This window comes from Gopherus flavomarginatus, chromosome 12 (genome assembly GCF_025201925.1).
Source record: "Gopherus flavomarginatus isolate rGopFla2 chromosome 12, rGopFla2.mat.asm, whole genome shotgun sequence".
NCBI lineage: Eukaryota > Metazoa > Chordata > Testudines > Testudinidae > Gopherus > Gopherus flavomarginatus.
The window spans coordinates 25,394,248-25,412,109 of record NC_066628.1 but is presented as its reverse complement, the minus strand read 5'-3'; the positions used below and the strand labels follow the sequence as shown (position 1 = coordinate 25,412,109).

Sequence of the window (17,862 nt, the reverse complement as noted above, 5' to 3'; positions counted from 1 at the left end):
AGAAGAAAAGTGACAAGATCACAGCTCTGATCACAGGAGCTCCCCAGATCTGGATAATGGAGCCAGGAAAGCCCCTGTCTGTGATCAAAGCTCTGTTTCTCCACTTGAGACTGGAGCAAGAATCTCCCACAGATACAGTCCCTGCTCACTCTGTCAGTGTGGGGTCTTTGCAGAGCTACTGGCTTTCTTCAGAGGGGAGAAGATGAAGAAAGAAACAGACTGTCATTGGAGATAATCCATCAGCACAGGGTGATAAAACAAACTGCCCCTAGAGTAGTGCTATGGAGGTTCATGTCCCACTGGATCTCTGTAATGAGTGGAGGCTGCTATTACAAATCTCTGTAGGGTGAAGTGCAGGGGTAACCAACTTTTTCCCCCCAAGGTCCAGATATCTTGGTCCAGGTACAGTCAAGGTCCAGACTCCAGAGAAAATAATAATAACAAATTAACAATAATTATAAGTAAATAAAAAGATTTTGGGGTCCATTCAAAAGCCCAAGTCCACCTATTGACTACTGCTGGTGTAGTGCACACGCAGGTGGTGGAGGGGCAGAAAGAGTAGATGCAATATGATATAGATTCATTATGGTGTAGTAAGGCAGGACATAGGCACAAACCCTGCTTCACCTCATGATGTCCTGGGAAATGCAGGGTGTTGGAGAGGTCTGCCTGAACTATCACATCCACACCCATATTCAAGGAAAAAGAGGTACATTCTCTCATGGGAACTGATATTTGGATTTTGATAAAATGTGATCTTTAATTACCTTCTTCTCTAGTTCTTCTCCACCCTAAAACCAAGCATAAAATTAGAAATGAGAGCTGATCTGAACCAATACTGTATGATTCAATATTACAAAATTAATACACTGAAGAAAAAAGAAAGACAGAATTTCTTCCAGAAGTATGCTGCAATATTAAGCTACCAGAACCTCCACTGGGTTGCATGAATGTTTCTCTACCATGGTGTAGCTTCACTGCAGAATTAGCTCAGGATCTTACCTAGCTGTTGCCCCCAACCTGTTTACTGCCCATACACAAAAATTCTGACTCAGGTTAGATGATGCCTTAATCCTAGGGTTAGTGGAAAGGCTTGGAGTATAGGCAATAGCCTGGTTTAACTCAGGTTGGTTACCTGCCTACTTTCCAGTGTGGATGGAGGCTAATCAACTCAGGTGCTGATAGTCCTCTAGTGCCTTCCACAATTCCTCCTGGGATATATTTTCTTAGCTACTGCCTACTCCCTTCTTCTACACCACAGGCCACCTTCCAGTGTATAGACATTGGTTCGGTATTTAAACTCTACATTGCATATGGTCTGCTACAACTCTACTGCACTTTCAGACTGCTTGTACAGAGATGCCATCTAGGAGATCATCTTCCCAGCATGCTACCAGCTGGTCAGGTACTAATATGAAGATCCTGGTGGACCTCTAGTGTGAGATCAGTAATACCCACAATTTGGAGTGGAATGGAGTCAAAATATGCTGTTCCAGGAGGATAGCTGCTGGCAGAGGAGGGAATTCACCTGAAGGAATCACAATGAAGGGAGAAAATCAAACCCTCAAGACCACATAAAATCAAGGATCACATCCTCAGTCTGACAACTCACTGGGAATGAGCCCTTTCTACGAGGAGCTGGACCAGGTGCTGGTATTGCCCCAAGCAGAGATCCCCCTTTCCCCCTGGATGGGCTTTTGACTATGGATGGTGCTGGTGCACCAGTGGAACCAGAGGAGCTGGAGCAAATGCTACATGCTTTGTGACATAGCCAGGATGACCTGAAATCTGAATCCTAGGACCTCTTCAGGGAGGAGATGGGAGAATGGACCAGGGAGGATGCAGAAGAGGGACTAGCATTGCAGCAACTGAGTAAGAGGCAAGCTGCTATCTTTGTTATTGTTATGGGGAATATTACTACTGTTTATGACCAGTCTCATCACTGTCATAGGGATGTTATGTACTCAGGATCAGCTTTGATAACAAAGCTTTAACTGAGGACAGAAGAAGCCTCTATTTTCCCTGTTCCTCCTTTCTTACCACCTCCTATCTGGCCATGTGGATTCCAAGTGTGTGTGGAGGTGACAGAGGTGTGTGTGGGGAGAGAAACACAAAATCAGTAATGTGTTGTGGCACACTCTGCTGCATGCATCAAAGTAGTACAACCAGCAATACTTGCAAACATAGGGAAATGGGCAGCAGAAGCGGGGAAGAGAAGGAGAGTGAGTGAGATTGGGAGCTTTATCTAGGTACATTTAATCCTGACTCAGTGAACAGGGGTGGACTAGATGACTTCTTCAGGTCCCTTCTAGCACATTCATGAAATGTAGCGCTAGCATTCAAACATTTCTGGAGGCAGCTTACATAGTAAGTTCCATGCAAAGTCCTTGGTGAGGACAGCACCATTGTGGACACAGCAACATGGGTATGACTTGGGTTGGGCTTTGCAGAAGGGACACTCACATCTGGGCTACACTAATCCAGTTGCTTAGGCCCAGGTTTTGATCACCTGGATTAACTCCACAGTGAAGACGTGTCTTTAGCGACTACACATTTAAAATACTTTTCTATTATAGGAAGTTCAATTACCCATGTAACTATTACCACATTACAAACAGTTTCCCCACTGACACACTACAATTATGTTGCAAAATACTTGTAATAAAGACCTAATTCTTCACCCATTGAGGTCAATAGCAAATCTTCCATTTAATTCAGGAGGAGCAAAACTAAATGCAAAGGTACTAATCTTATAAAGACAGATGCACGTACTTTGAGATCCCACAAGGGTCTGTCCTGATTCTGGTACTACACCTCTATCCTGATATAAGGGTATGGCTATATTTGGAATTTCAAAGCGCTGCCCCGGCAGCATTGCGGGAGCTCTGCCGCGGCAGCGCTTTGAAGTGTGAGTGTAGTCGGAGCGGCAGCGCTGGGAGAGAGCTCTCCCAGCGCTGCATGTAAACCACATCCCTTACGGGTGTAGCGTGCAGCGCTGGGAGCCGTGCTCCCAGCACTGCTGCCCTGATTACACTGATGCTTTACAGCGCTGTATCTTGCAGCGCTCAGGGGGGTGTTTTTTCACACCCCAGTTGCAGCGCTGTAAAGTGTGAGTGTAGCCAAGGCCTAACACTGTCCTCGGGAGCCAAAAAATCTTATTGCGTTATAGGTGAAACTGCGTTATATTGAACTTGCTTTGATCCGCCAGAATACACAGCCCCCTCGGCCCCCCCCCCGAGCGCTGCTTTACTGCGTTATATCTGAATTCATGTTACATTGGGCCGCGTTATATTAGGGTAGAGATGTATTCAGTATTTTCATTAATGACTTAGATCAGAGGTCGGCAACCTTTCAGAAGTGGTGTGCCGAGTCTTCATTTAGTCACTTGAATTTAAGGTTTTGCATGCCAGTAATACATTTTAACATTTTTAGAAGGTCTCTTTCTTTAAGTCTATAATACATAACTAAACTACTGTTGTATGCAAAGTAAATAAGGTTTTTTAAATGTTTAAGAAGCTTCACTTAAAATTAAATTAAAATGCAGAGCCCCCTGGACCGGTGGCCAGGACCCGGGCAGTGTGAGTGCCACTGAAAATCAGCTTGCGTGCCATCTTCAGCACATGTGCCTACCCCTGACTTAGATAATGGAGTGGTGAATATGCTGTTCGGAGTAGATATTAGGAAAAACTTTCGAACTACAAGGGTAGATAAGCTCCAGAACAGGCTTCCGAGGGAGACTGTGAAATCCTCATCACTGGAGGTCAGAGAGTTAACCATTATTCATAAAGATTTACAATTGTGAAGAAAAATTAAATTACAAATATGTGTACTTGGATAAAATGACTTGTGTATTTGCTATTTCTTTGGTTAATAGAAACAAATCTCTTTAGAGTTACTTAGGTCTTACCACAGAATTGAAAAGGTTTCATTTCCCTCTTCTTTTATATATTACATATCTTTATTACATTAGGGGCCTGTACACACTAGTGCTTACTTAGGTAGAACTTAAGTCGCTCAGGGGTGTTGAAAAGCCACCCCCAAGTGACGTAAGTTACACCAATCTAAGGACTTGTCTATACTTACGGCTAAATTGGCCCTGCTGCGATCAGCACAGCAGTGTCTATTTAGTGGGTCTAGTGAAGACCCACTAGGTTGATGGCAGAGTGCTCTCCTCTCGACTTCTGTACTCTACCTCCCCAAGAAGTGTAAGGTAAGTTGGCAGGAGAGCGTCTCCCATTGACTTCAGTTATGTAATTTAGGTAACTGAAGTATCATAACTAAGGTCGACTTACAACTTTCATGTAGATACGCCCTCAGTGCCAGTGTGGACAGTGCTATGTCAGCGGGAGAAGCTCTCCTGCCAACATAGCTACTGCTGCTCAGGGAAGTGGAGTAATTATGCCGATGGGAGACCTCTCTCCCATCAGCATAGATCGTCTGCACTAGCAGCGTTACAGCAGCGCAGCTACACCAGTACAGGTGTGCCCACAGTAGTGATTCTAGTGTTGACTAGCCCTAGGTTGTCAACATTTCTATTCAAATTACTGTTTTATTTCTATGACATTTATCTCATGGGTCATTCTCAGTATTATTAGTACTAAAGTTAAGACTGAGAGCTCATTTCTATGTAAACCTCTTCCTTTTAACTGCGTGTTGCTTTTTCAAATTACCTTCAGGTGAGAAATTATCAGTCCTGGCCTTAACCTCACATTAATAAAAATAAAGAAACATGTGAGAATGCTCACAAACAGACCAAAATTCCCACCCTTATCAAACTATAGCTGTGTACAAAGTTGTAACTGTGGAGTAAGGAGAAATGACACTTACCAAGTGCTGCAGTAAGCTTCCCTTTAAAAAGTACAGAAATAAATATTAATGATTATTCAGAGTTTCTTTCTGTACTGGCACAAGTTAAAGGACTGAATTCTGTATGTATGGAATTCACCATGGAGTTCAGGGCTGTGTCTGAGTTACGTGAATGCTGGGCAGAGCGATTTTACAGTCAATATATTTTGACTCTGATGACTCAGAACTTGGTTTTGAAGTTTCAAAATTGCTATAAATTTGTTTACTCTCTGAAGATTGTGAGCATTGACTTTCCTCAGAGGTGCTTCTATAGGGCTTAGCCACTGAGAGTGTGTCTACACTGCAATAAAAGGCCAAAGGCTGGCCTGGAGCAGCAGACTCAGGCTCCCAGGGCTTGGGCTGCCTGGCTATAAAATCACAATGTAGACCAGGGGTGGGCAAATTTTTTGGACCAAGAGCCACATCAGGGGGGGAAATTGCATGCAGAGCCATGAATGTTGGGCTGGGACAGGAGGTTGGGGTGCGGGAGGGGGTGTGGTGTGCAGGAAGGGGCTCAGGGCAAGGGGCGGAGGCACAAGAAGGGTGCGGGATGAATGAGGGGGCTCAGGGCAGGGAGTTGGGGTGTGGGAGGGTGTGGGGTGCAGCTGGGGGCTCAGGCAGGGGGTAGGGGTGCAGGGTGCAGATGTCCGGGGTGCAGGCTCCGGCCCAATGCCACTTACCTTGAGCGGCTCCGGGTGGCAGCAGCGCGCAGCGGGGCTAAGACAGGCTCCTTGCCTGTCCTGGCCCCACACCTCTCCTGGAAGCAGCTGGCACCTCGTCCATGCGGCAGTGTAGACCTAGCCAGCCCAAGCCCGAACCCACAGATCTACACTGCTACTTTTAGCCCTGCAGCATGACCCCTGTGAGCCTGAGTCAGTTCATCTGGGCTCTGAGACTCACTGCTGAAGTTGTTTGTTTTTGCTTGTAGATGTGCCCATACTGTCAGAGTGCACTGTACTTTAAGTGTAGCTTGCTACTTTTACAAGTTACTTGTCTTTGGTTTTAGGTTGTAATTATTAATGTAAGGGCTCAGAGATTATTTCTATTCAACCTGGACAATCTGAGAGAGATTGTTGCAATACAAAACTCAATTTTGTTGAGTAAAACACTTCAGATTACATTTTGGTTTGAAATTCCTCTTGTCCCAATTTCTTTTAAAAAGCTGAAGTAAAAATGAACCAACTACAGAAAAATTAAAGAAAAACATCCACATAAGATCCACCATCACAAAAAAGTTTTCTCCTCAGTGGGAGGCGAATGAGACTTACCAATTTCTGCATCATATTTCCCATAAAAAGAAAAAGAAATAAATATCAGTTTTTGTTATATGTTCCCCTCTTCTTATTTTATTTCCCTTTATCATCAACATGACAGTTAAGGCTGCAATATTCTTTCTATTAAATCTCCTCTTCAGGAGATCAGACTAGAGGATCTGGTGGTATCTTCTGGTCTTAAATTCTAGTCTATGACTCTATTGCTTATCAATTTTTCAATTTAGATTTTGGAATGAAATGTATCTAGTTTAGTCTTTCCCCACATTTCATAAAGTTACATTAAAAAACAAATTCCCACATACCCAAAAAGTGAGCAAGCAAACAAAAACAGGTTTCATAGTGCAATAAAATTTTAAAAGTTTAATTTAAAAGCAAGCCACTCCACACCAATTAAACAACTCCTATCTGAGGATCTAATTTTGTACAAATGTTTTCTTGTCAGGGGATGGGGATAATGACACTTACAAATTTCTATAAGTTGTTTCCCTAAAATAAACAGAAATAAATATAAAAATTTATTATGCGCTTCCCTTATATGTTATTTTGCTGTATCATCAATACAAAAGTTAAGGCTGAGAAATTATTTCTATTCAACTTCATCTCCTGCATTACTTGCTCATCACTCCTCCAATAACATTTTGGAATGAAGTTTATCCAATTTAAACGTACCTCAGATTTTTTACAACTACATGAACATGTACATACTCACCCAAACAAATCAAACAAAACACACAAACAGGTCAATATACAACTGTGTAAGTGTGTACAAACAATATATTTGTGGAAAAAGGGAAAATGAAACTTACCAATTTCTTCTGTACTTTTCCCTTAAAAATATAGACATAAATATTATCATCTCCTTTCTTCATGAATGAGTTAAAATATGTATGAAATTCACTAGCAGCACAGAGGGATGTGTCTGAATTTTGTGGAAGTTGGACAAAGACATTTTTCATGCATGAAATTCATCAGGATTTACAGACAGTTGTGTCTGAGTTATGTGAGAGAGACTATTATTTTCTCCGTAAACAAGGAACAAATGTGTTTATTTACTGACTTACCACAGGGGCATCTTCATAGGGCGCATCACTGTAATGTTAATGCACTATACTTTAGTAACAAAAAAGAGATTTGAAGTACAAATAGGAGAGACTAGGCTTTGCAGAACCTTGTCTCAAGTGGGACCAGAGATGGACACCAGTAGCCCCCTGAGAACTGGGAGGACCGGGAGATGGAGGACCAAGCAGGATGTAGAGATGTAAAAGGTTAACCGGTAAGCATTAGACTTACCGGTTAACCTGCCTTAACCGTTAATCCCAGGCCAGCTAGCCCCAGCAACCCTGTGCTGGCCAGCCTGCTCACCCTGGCAGCACCACCTGGCTGGAGCAGCCCCAGCCACCGGAGCAGTTCTGCCCAGCTGGAGTTGCTCCAGCCGTGCTACCTGGCCAGAGCAAAGCCGGCCGACCAGAGTGGCACCAGCCACAGCAGCTGCAGGATTGTCCCCAGACGCACCAGCGGGCTGGCCATTTAATTGGTTAACCATTTAAACGAAATATTTTTAATCATTTAAATGGTTAACTTTTTAAATGGTATTTACATCCCTGGCAGGATGCAGATGCATCAGCTCTGATCTGATTCTTTGGCTCAGTTCTACTGCTGGAGACTCTTCTCCCTCCAGTTCCACTCCATCAATAAATTCACACGTATTCTTCTCCTTTATTTAGGACAAGACCAGCAGGTCACATACTCTTTTAATGTTAAATTCCTTAAGTGCCCTTATTCATTTATTAGGCTAAAACCTGCATTTACAGTATATTTCTCCTTCTAATATTTACCTTTCCTTGTAAAGAGATAAACAGTGAGCCTAATGAAACCAAACCAAACAATCTGGATCACACACAGAGCCGCTATCCAGGGATTAACCCTTGGGAAAAAGGGATCTAAAAAACAAAAAACCCAAGACTTGCCTTAGTTTGGAAGTGGTGACTAAAAATATACATTTTTATTCCATGCAAATAAATAGTGCCCAGTACGATTTGTGTGAGCAGGGCCAGTTTTAGGAAGTGCGGGGCCCAATTCCAACAGTTTTGACAGGGTCTCAGCAGGGATGACTTAATAAAAAAATGTAAAAAACCACATGGGCTTGTATTCACCCGGCGGTCCTCCGAGTCTTCGGCGGCACTTCGGTGGCGGGTCCTTCACTTGCTCTAGGTCTTCAGCGGCACTGAAGGACCCACTGCCGAAGTGCTGCTGAAGACCCAGAGCAAGCGAAGGACCCGCTGCCGAAGTGCTACCAAAGACTCGGAGCAAGCAAAGAACCCACCTCCGAAGTGCCGTCGAAGATCCAGAGTGTCGCCAGGTGAGTAAAAATGAAAAAGGCGCCTCTAGCCAGGGAAGGGATTCTCACTGGGCGTGAGGCCCTCTTAGGCGGTGGACCCAATTCGGGGGAATTGGTGGAATAGGCCTAAAGCCGGCCCTGTGTGTGAGATAAGAATGAAAGAATGACCAGGTGTACCCTACACAAACAACCAGAAACTGATTTTAAAAATGGATCCAACCAACACATCTTTAACACTGATTTATCCTTGAAAAAACAGGCCTGATTTGATTCATTGCTATTCAGAGGGCCACAGAGTTCAGATATAAACTCTCTGCTAATAAAACCCCATTGACTTCAATGGAGTTATACCAGCAAAGAATTTGGTCCTCAGCGTTCAGCAAAATTCAGAAATTGACAAATTAATTATCATATTTTTTTAAAAAACCCACTATTATCCCAAATGTTTGGGTAAGAATCAAAATTCCTCCAAACACTTGTGCAGAAAACGAATTATATTTCATTTGCTGTTCTTGTGCTCACAGTCAGAGGTGGATTATCGTTTCATGGGGCCCTGGGCCACAGAAAGTGGGGGGGAGCCTCCCCAACTCTTCCGCCTGCAGTCCCGCCCCGTTCCGCCCACGGTCCTGCCACAGCCCCACCCCATTCTCATTGAATGTCAGAAGAAACAACATCATGACTTAGGTGACATTTCACACAACAGCTAATGAAGAATGAGCTGATGCAGCAACAAGATCACAAACAAGCCACAGTATAAAATTTACTACATTAAAAAAAAGTCATTTACGGTGCATTTAAGGTTGCAGGAACAGAAAGTGTCAGTGGATTGAGTGAAAATTTCTTCTAAAAAATGTTGGAAGCTTCTTTTTTTGCTTTTCAGGGAGGTTGTTTCTTTGTTTCCTTTATTTTGTGCTAGAGTATCAGGAAAATCAGACTCAACGTTAAATTTACATGAAATCCAAATCTTCGATCGTCTGAATATAATTAATGGAATCAAATTGCCTGAACTGTGACTCATAGAATCATAGAATATCAGGGTTGGAAGGGACCTCAGGAGGTCATCTAGTCCAACCCCCTGCTCAAAGCAGAACCAATCCCCAACTAAAGCCTGACCTTAAAAACCTCTAGGGAAGGAGATTCCACCACCTCCCTAGTGAAAAAGTTTTTTCTTAATATCCAACCTAAACCTCCTCCCACTGCAACTTGAGACTACTACTCCTTGTTCTGTTCTGACTCTGCAAATATACAAGACTCCCATCTTCTTTGTTTGTATGTGGATTATGAAATATCCACCACAGATTCTTCAATTCTTTTCTTTCTATGTTTTGTTTAGTTTCTAGTGGTGGTGATTTCAGAGTGGGGTTTGGATGGTAACTGACATGCTATAGAAATGGCTGATTCCTTGTCTTGATTAAGAATGGTGTTCCTGATGCAGCAGTACAAGTTTTGGTTTGAATGCTCTGTTACAATGGTAGCAGTTTTTGTTTCAAACAGGCTGTTATCACCTTGGGATGTTGTTTCAGAAAGTGACAGTAAATGTCTCCCACTGAGATCTCTCCACGGTACTTCAAGCTCAGGGTACCAATCAGTTGATTGACAAACCACCCGGATCCCTCCATTCCGGTGACCCTCAACAGAGATGAGAGGAGCAGAGCCTAGACCTAAGGAGAAAAATACATAAATTGGTGTTAATTCCATTAATTAATTTATAAAGCATAAAGGACAGTTTGTGGATCCCTTACTCACACTAGAGAGCACTAATTCACATGGATAGTCAGTGGAAGGGATAAATGAATACTGGAATCTCTGAAATCCCAACACGTATGGGGACACAAAAATGTGAACAAATATTTAAAATAATTTCACTGAGTCAGTGGGAAATATTGTCATTTTAACACAGGAGTAACTGAGTGCTCAGCACCTTTGGAGATATGACCACTTGATTTAGATATTTAAATAGGACCTGAACTCTTTGAAAATCTGGTTTTTTAGTGCATTGGATGGATATATATATAAATTGGCTTAATGGTTACAGTGTCAAAGGAGCAGGGGAGAAATGCTCAGTCTTGTGTAAGAGTGGAAAATACATAACTTCCCACCCCACCCACCCAGCATCACCATTATACTACCTCTGCAAATAACAAGGTTGCATTCGATTTTAAATAATCTCTAAGTAACAACCAGCAGTGAACCAATAAGAAGGCCATAAAAGTGTGGCAATCCCATCATAGCCACACATCCTAGAAATGGGTGCAGAGTAACTGGAAGGCCATATTTGTCCAGAAATTCTTTCTCTCCTAAGTACCCTTTTAGGAGTCAAACAAAAATTTATTTTGGGCAAGAAAGTGCCTTGGCCATCCTGAAATTATTTTTAACAACATGTTGGGAAAGTTTTCAGACTATTTTCCCCAGGTATGAACATTGCTGTTTGCTGAAATTTAGATGCACTGTGTTATTCTAAAAAATTCACAAGCAGGCAGTCTGAGTTACTGTAATAAATAATAATAAATAAATAAGGAATAAAGCCTGTAACCCACACAAAGATAATACAGACACAAGCCACTGACCTGCTACCTGCAGGTCCAATACAGTGACTTCATCAAATGTATCATCTTGAACAAAGCAGTGGTATAGTCCTTCATCAGTGTCTGATATTGAGAATCCTCAAGGCAACGTTTCCATCTGTGAGTCCAGCTTTCAAAAGCTCCGTCCTTCCCTGATACTCTGGCATCTGCATTTCATACTGATCCTTCCCATCATGGTACCAGTGCACAAAGAAAGAAAACTCAGACTGGAACCATCTCACCTCCATGTTTAAAGCACTCATCCTGGGGGACAGGTGACAAGATAACACTGTTTCCTGACCCATGATGGCAATGACAGGGTCACTGGGTCCAATCAGTGTGAACTGGGCCGCAAAATGCACCAGGACAAAAATAAAATAAGCTCAAAAGAAAATGAGTATTTGATATGAAGGTCACATCCAATAGGTTCTATTTTATACAAACTTTCCAGAAAATTCACCCAGAGGCAGATACCTGCCATGCAAAACTTCAGCTTGAATGTTTAAGGGAGAGCAGTGCTCTGTTCTAAGAACAGCCAGCCTCAGTGTATGGCACAGGCACACAGCACTAAGATAGTGTGTGGAGCTGATAACAGGCAAGCTTGGTATTGGGGATTTCCCTACACCCCCACTCCAAATTTCCCCAACACCCCCCCAGTAGTCAACTGGTTACATACTGTGTTGCCAATTTAGTCATTGATTGGAAATTTGAATTGAAATGAAACACTAACATTAAAGCATATACAATATATGATAAAATACTTGTACCTAAAAAAGTATAATAGGTTTGAAAAGCATGAACAAAGATTAGCTTCTTGACACACCTGTTTATTATGACAATGTTGGCGCATTGGTTTTGGCAATGTTGGCCAACCTTATCATTTCAAAATTATGATTTGTAAGCAAGGTCTGAATGAGCTCTCCCCTGACAACTAATGATGAGCCAGGGATGGGGCGAAGGCTTCAGGACCAGACTCTATTTACATGAACTCACCTACTCTGCCTAGGTATCCAGCAGACAGAGCTGTGTTGCCCAAGTGATCAATTTTGGCCGGTGTTGGGTTACAAATCACTTTAGTATTGAATGTGGGGGTCCTGAAATGTTGTTATACTTATTGTATGAGTAAAGGGCAGCAGAACTGTACTTAGCCTGTCCTGATTGAGGGGGGCACCCTCGGCGCTTAATTTTTGGCAGGTCTGAGCCCCGGCACATCTAGGCTTGGCAGTTCATCACCTCTGGTCGCTAGAGATGAAATCACTAATAATCAGGTGTAAGTGCTTAGACCTGCTGTAGGACAGTGTTTCTGTGGAAGAGACGGCCTAGCCTGAACTCACTGTGAGGTTCCCTCACTGAGAGCTGAAATCACTGAGAGCTGGTGGAACCTCAAGAGACCGACTCGCAGAGGCCACAGTGGCAGGTAGCAGAAGGTGACAGCACAGGGCCATCGGCAATGGGATGGTGGAGTGAATGGTGGCATGACAAACAACAGCGGCCATGGTGAGTGGCTGGAGCGAGTGGCGAGCAGCTGGAGGAACAAGCAAGGTGCCTTCTCCCCTGCACTCCCCCCAGGTTGGGAGGTGAACTCATGTGAAAGCACCTCTGAACTCTGGGTCTTCACTGACCAAGGACAACAACTATGAGTGGGGTGTGGTAGAGGGAGAAGGGAGGGACACATAAAAGGAACATTTCTTGGTTGGACTACATTTTAGTGACTTTGCTCCAGAATGCTAGATTTCTGACTGAGAAACTTATATAAATATACATTTTCTAGTAGGCCAAGCTTTTTAAAATGCATGATTTGCGAAGGTCATTATCTCACATTGTTGCTATCTCCAGAGGTCGTTATCTTGGGGAGTTTCTGCACTAAACATTTTTATTATATTATAATTAATTTTTACATAAGAACATAAGAATGGTCATATTGAGTCAGACCAATGGTCCATCTAGCCCAGTACTCTGTCTTCTGACAGTGGCCAATGCCAGGTGCTTCAAGGGGAATTAACAGAACAGGGCAATTATTGAGTGATCCATCCTCTGTTGTCCACTCCCAGCTTCTGGCAAGCAGAAGCTCTCAGAGCATGGTGTTGCATCCCTGCTCATCCTGGCTAATAGTCATTGAGAGACGTAGCCTTCATGAACGTATCTAATTCTTTTTTAAATCCTGTTCTGGTTTTGGCCTTCACAACAACCCCTGGCAAAAAGTGCCACAGGTTGACTGTGTGTTGTGTGAAGTACTTCCTTTTGTTTGTTTTAAGCCTGCTGTCTACTAATTTCATTGAGTGACAACCCCTAGTTCTTGTGTTATGTGAAGGAGCTTGTTCACTTTCTCCATACCAGTCAAGATTTTATAGACCTCTATCATATCCCCTTTTAGTCCTTTCTTCCAAGCTGAAAAGCCACAGTCTTTTTAATCTCTCCTCATATGGAAGCTGTTTCACATCCCTAATCATTTTATTGCCCATCTCCATGCCTTTTCCAATTCTAATATGTCTTTTTTGAGATGGGGAACCAGATTGCACACACTATGGGAGATGTGAGCATACCATGGATTTATATACTAAAAGTGGAGGAGCTTGGTTTGCTAGAACAATCAGCAAAGCCAATGCTGACAAACTATGTGAAAAGGCTGCAAAACACCAATCCTCTGGACTTCAGAAAGCCTTATAACCTAGTCATTGTCAAAGACAATTTTAGAAGTACTTAATGAGGCTGTTAAAAATGCTGGAGACACAATACAGTTTATTCCAGTGGTTCTCAAACTTTTGTACAGGTGACCCCTTTCACATAGCAATCCTCTGCGTGCATATTAGTTGCTCTCTGCTTGCAAAGTTTCTAGTTTGCTCTAAAATGGCATTAATGCAGAATTCAGGTTGCCCAGTGTTGACTCATGCCCTTACAGAATGGGGAGCGTGATTAAATTTAAACCCAGGAAATCACTTTGTGTGATGCCCCAACATGCCACTAACACACATACTAGCACGCTAGCCTGGCAGATGCTACAGAACAGGGTACACTAGCACCGTTGGAAAGAGTCTAATATCTTCTCTTTGCTAAGGTAAAACTCAGGTTTAGGTCATGGGTAGTGAATAGGAGCTACTTACACTGAAACCCTAAGCCTACTCCACACAAATTACCCCCACCCTTCTTTCTGATACACTGCCTTAACTTACCCCTCATTAAGCCTCAGTAACCACTGCCACCAGGCTGCTGACAACACATGACTGCAAGCAGAGGCAGATTATGGTTTTGTGGGGCCCTGGGCCACAGCAAGTGGGGGCCCCTGTCCCACCCCTTCCACTTGCAATCCCCCCTGCCTTCCCCAGTGCTTCTGCTGAGGAAGTAGGGTCAGGGCATGGGAGCTTGTTCCCCTCCATCTGGTACTGCTGCCAGGGAGCAGGGTTGCAGCACAAGGGCTGCCCTGCCCACTCGACACTCCTGCTGGGGAGTGGGGTTGGGGTATGGGGGCTTCCCCCACTCCCTGGCAGGAACACCAGGCAGGCAGGACTCCACAATCCCGCTCACCAGCAGGAGCACCGGGTAGGCGGACCAGGTTGAGGCGCAAGGGCACCTATTTTTCCAAGGCCCTCCAATTAGCTGGGGTGCCTGGGCATGGGCTCCATTGGCCCAGTGGCTAATCCACCACTGATTGCATGGGGACACTTTTGTGCACCACTAGAGAGACAACTTATCAAAATTCAATGCTAACATGAAGCATGCTTGATTCTTCAAAGTACACAGTCCCTCTTCTCATACCACAGTCACAGCTCTGCGAGCGTACCCCAATGAAACCTCCACCATTCAGTGCAGCTACACCAAACACCATGAATGGCAGCTGGAGAGCATGCAGATAAATGTGTTCAAATCCTTGCAAGACAACACTACAATGACATGATATCTTAATGCTTCCTCAGATCAACTTATGATGGCATCACCTTTACTGAACCTGCCGCAGTGGCTATTGCCAGCTCAAGGGCAGAGTTAAAATTATACTGTGGGGGTAGCATGTACCTTAACTTTGCATATCCTAGTTTTCAGAGGTTTAAACTGAACAATTCTCCACATTCTGGAAGGGTACAACGTAGCGCTGGGCAACCTTAACTCTGGTTAATGAAGATTTGGGCAGTTAATTTCATTGCCAATTTGTTTCTTATTATTCTTCTGTCCCACAAATCCTACCCTCCCCAGGCAGTAGCATGGACTGCCCATGGAGTATGATTAGGCCTGGTAAACTGAGAGAGGCAAATAGAGGAATTTTGAGGTAGGGGGAATGATCCAAATCTCACTGAAGTCAGTAAGATTTTTTCTACCCCTACATTTCAGTGGGATTTGGTTGAGGTCCTAGAGAAATTGTCCATTTTTTTGTGCATGCTTAGAGAATGTCTTGTCACTTGAAGTTTCGTTGGCATCTCCAACTGCTGCAGATTATAGTGTCCTGCTTGCTTAGCTCTGCTCTTGCAGTGGATTGTTAAACACCTGAACTCTGCGATCTGTTCTGGGGTCCAGTATGTTTCTGGTGCAATTCAAGGAGTTTCTTTTTTGATATAGGAAGCTCTAAATAGTTTGATGCCAAGCTGCCACCTCTGTCTCATGTGACACCACAGTGTCTGAGAACAGCTGAAATGTTCAGGCTAATAGTCCCACTGGTTTTAATGGGTGGGGGATTATGGTGGGACACTTTCAACGTAGGGTCTTCAGTGGAAAGGATGGAATTGAGACAAGTTGAGCTGGGGAGTTATTAGGCCTGAAGAGTTAGGGAGCAAAGATGATGTTAAAGAAAAAGAGAAACCAAGCCAAAATAACACTTATTGTTGGTCTAGTTTGGAAACTGTGATAGTTTTTGTCCAGTTTTATATTTGCAACTAAAGAGGATAATGGGAACGTTTTCATAAATACAAACCCCAAATAATTTCATGTATTTAGATTATCACTCTGCAATAAGAATATCCATTCAATGCTCTAGGCATAGTTTACAATCTTGAAGAAACACATGTATGAATAAACAGACATGTAAGTACCCCAATATCAGATAAAGTATTCCAGCAACAAAATAAATATAGCCAAAAACAGCTAAGGTCCTGCTTCTGCTCGATGCTTAAGTTTACATTCTGTAAGTAGTTCCATTGATTTAATGTGAGTCAGGATTGGGGCCTAAATAAATCATAAGAAGCAGCAGAGGCAGTGAGGAGTCCTACCTGATTCCAATTTGTGAACATAAAAAGTTATGAAGAAAATATTAAAACTGGGCAGAGAGGAGCTGAATCTGGACCTCTGGCAGAACAAGAGAAACTTCATCTTCACTGTAACTTCATCCAGACAACAGGGAAGAGGAGAGAAACAAACAAACAATAATACAACTTGTGAGTAGAATGCAGTGATTATGAAAAGCTGGATATTGGAGTTTTCACATGATGGTGTGACAGCAGTTATTCCATATTTTAGAATGAAACTGAGTTTCCATTAGGAGTCTGATTTTGTACCCACTTCATCAAATCCACGCAGAAAGTCAGAGGAGTGTAAAATGATCATAAAAAGGAAGAAAACTCCTCTGAATATGAATTAAGGGTAGGATTCTGAAAATCACTGAGCACTGACCTAACTGTGCCCCATTGATGTCAATGGGAAACTTGAATGGGGACAGCAAGGTTAGACCAATATTCAAAGGTTTCAAGAATCTGACCCTAAAATTGTATGTGCCAGGATATTTCCTTTTTGTGATTGAAACGATGGCTTTAGCATTTTTTCCTCACAATCCCATAATCCCCTTGCGATGATGATAAACCAGGTGCCAGCTCTTGCCAAGGCTGTAGGTATCAACTAAGCACTGACAAATTCATAGCTGGAAACCAAACCAGCTCACCTTTATGTTAGTATTGTTCAAGATAGGTGTAAAGATTTGTTTAGATCTTAGACTCTGTATAAATTGGTGAATTCATTAATCTTACTTGCAATGGCTGTATCCCATGCTATAAGGTACGTTTTGCTTTATAATTGTAAAATGCCTGCTCTAAACTGGTGAACCTAGGCAAGAAAGGTGATTCCTCCACCCCTCCAGAAGAACTATCAAGACTAAATGGGGCACTGTGGAACATTATGACATGAAGGCTAGTTTAATAGCCCTCTACTTTCCATCAGCTTGAATTCTGAGAGAGGGAAATAAAGAGACCTAACATGAAGATAGTTCATCTCTTTGCTGTTTGAACTCTTACAAGGGCTAGAGCTAAAAAACAAAAAGCAGGACCCCTAGGGTCAACCTAGGTTAGCCCTAAAGAGACATTCAGTGCTGTCAGATTACTACATCTCTGTCATCTTTTGGAACCAAACTCATAGATTGAACTCATTTGTGTATATATGTTACCTGTTTTAACCTGTAAATATCACTCATTTCTCTTTCCTAGTTAATAAATCCTTAATTAGATTACTATGGGATTGGCTACCAACACTGTTTTTGGTCTATGATACAAATTCATCTGGGGTAAGTGACTGGCCTCTTGGAACTGGGAGCAATCTGCTATTTTGTGATTTTTTGTGCAAGTGATCATTTGTCACTGAGTCCAGTTTTTCTGGGTGGCAAGATAGACTGGTGTGGCCAAGACACTGTCTGTGACTCCATAGTAAGACTGTTACAATGATCCAGGATTTTACATTTGTTACTGGCTTGGCAAAATCCAATTATAGACTACACCACCAGTTTGGGGTGTCTGCCCTGCTTTTGTCAGTCTGCCTTGAGGTTGGCACTCTTGGTCATGGGCCACTCCAGACAGCATGAGACTTCCCCAAATACTTTACTTTTCCATAATGGGAAACAATAAGCCAATATCATAGCTATGCAGGAAGTACCTGG

The 17,862-nt window shown here is 42.9% G+C and overlaps 2 protein-coding genes across 3 annotated transcripts in view; both read right to left on the bottom strand.

Moving 5' to 3' along the window:
* LOC127032443 (zinc finger protein OZF-like) overlaps window positions 1-17,862 on the bottom strand; it is a 605,001-nt gene that overhangs the window by 105,583 nt on the left and 481,556 nt on the right. The gene's annotated exons all lie outside the window — the stretch shown is intronic.
* LOC127032170 (butyrophilin-like protein 1) lies at window positions 7,797-16,313 on the bottom strand. Its single transcript, XM_050919175.1, is given in 6 exon segments — window positions 7,797-7,833; window positions 9,963-10,118; window positions 11,025-11,104; window positions 11,106-11,365; window positions 12,193-12,200; window positions 16,214-16,313. Coding segments are annotated over 6 exon segments (621 nt in total). The 3' UTR covers window positions 7,797-7,816.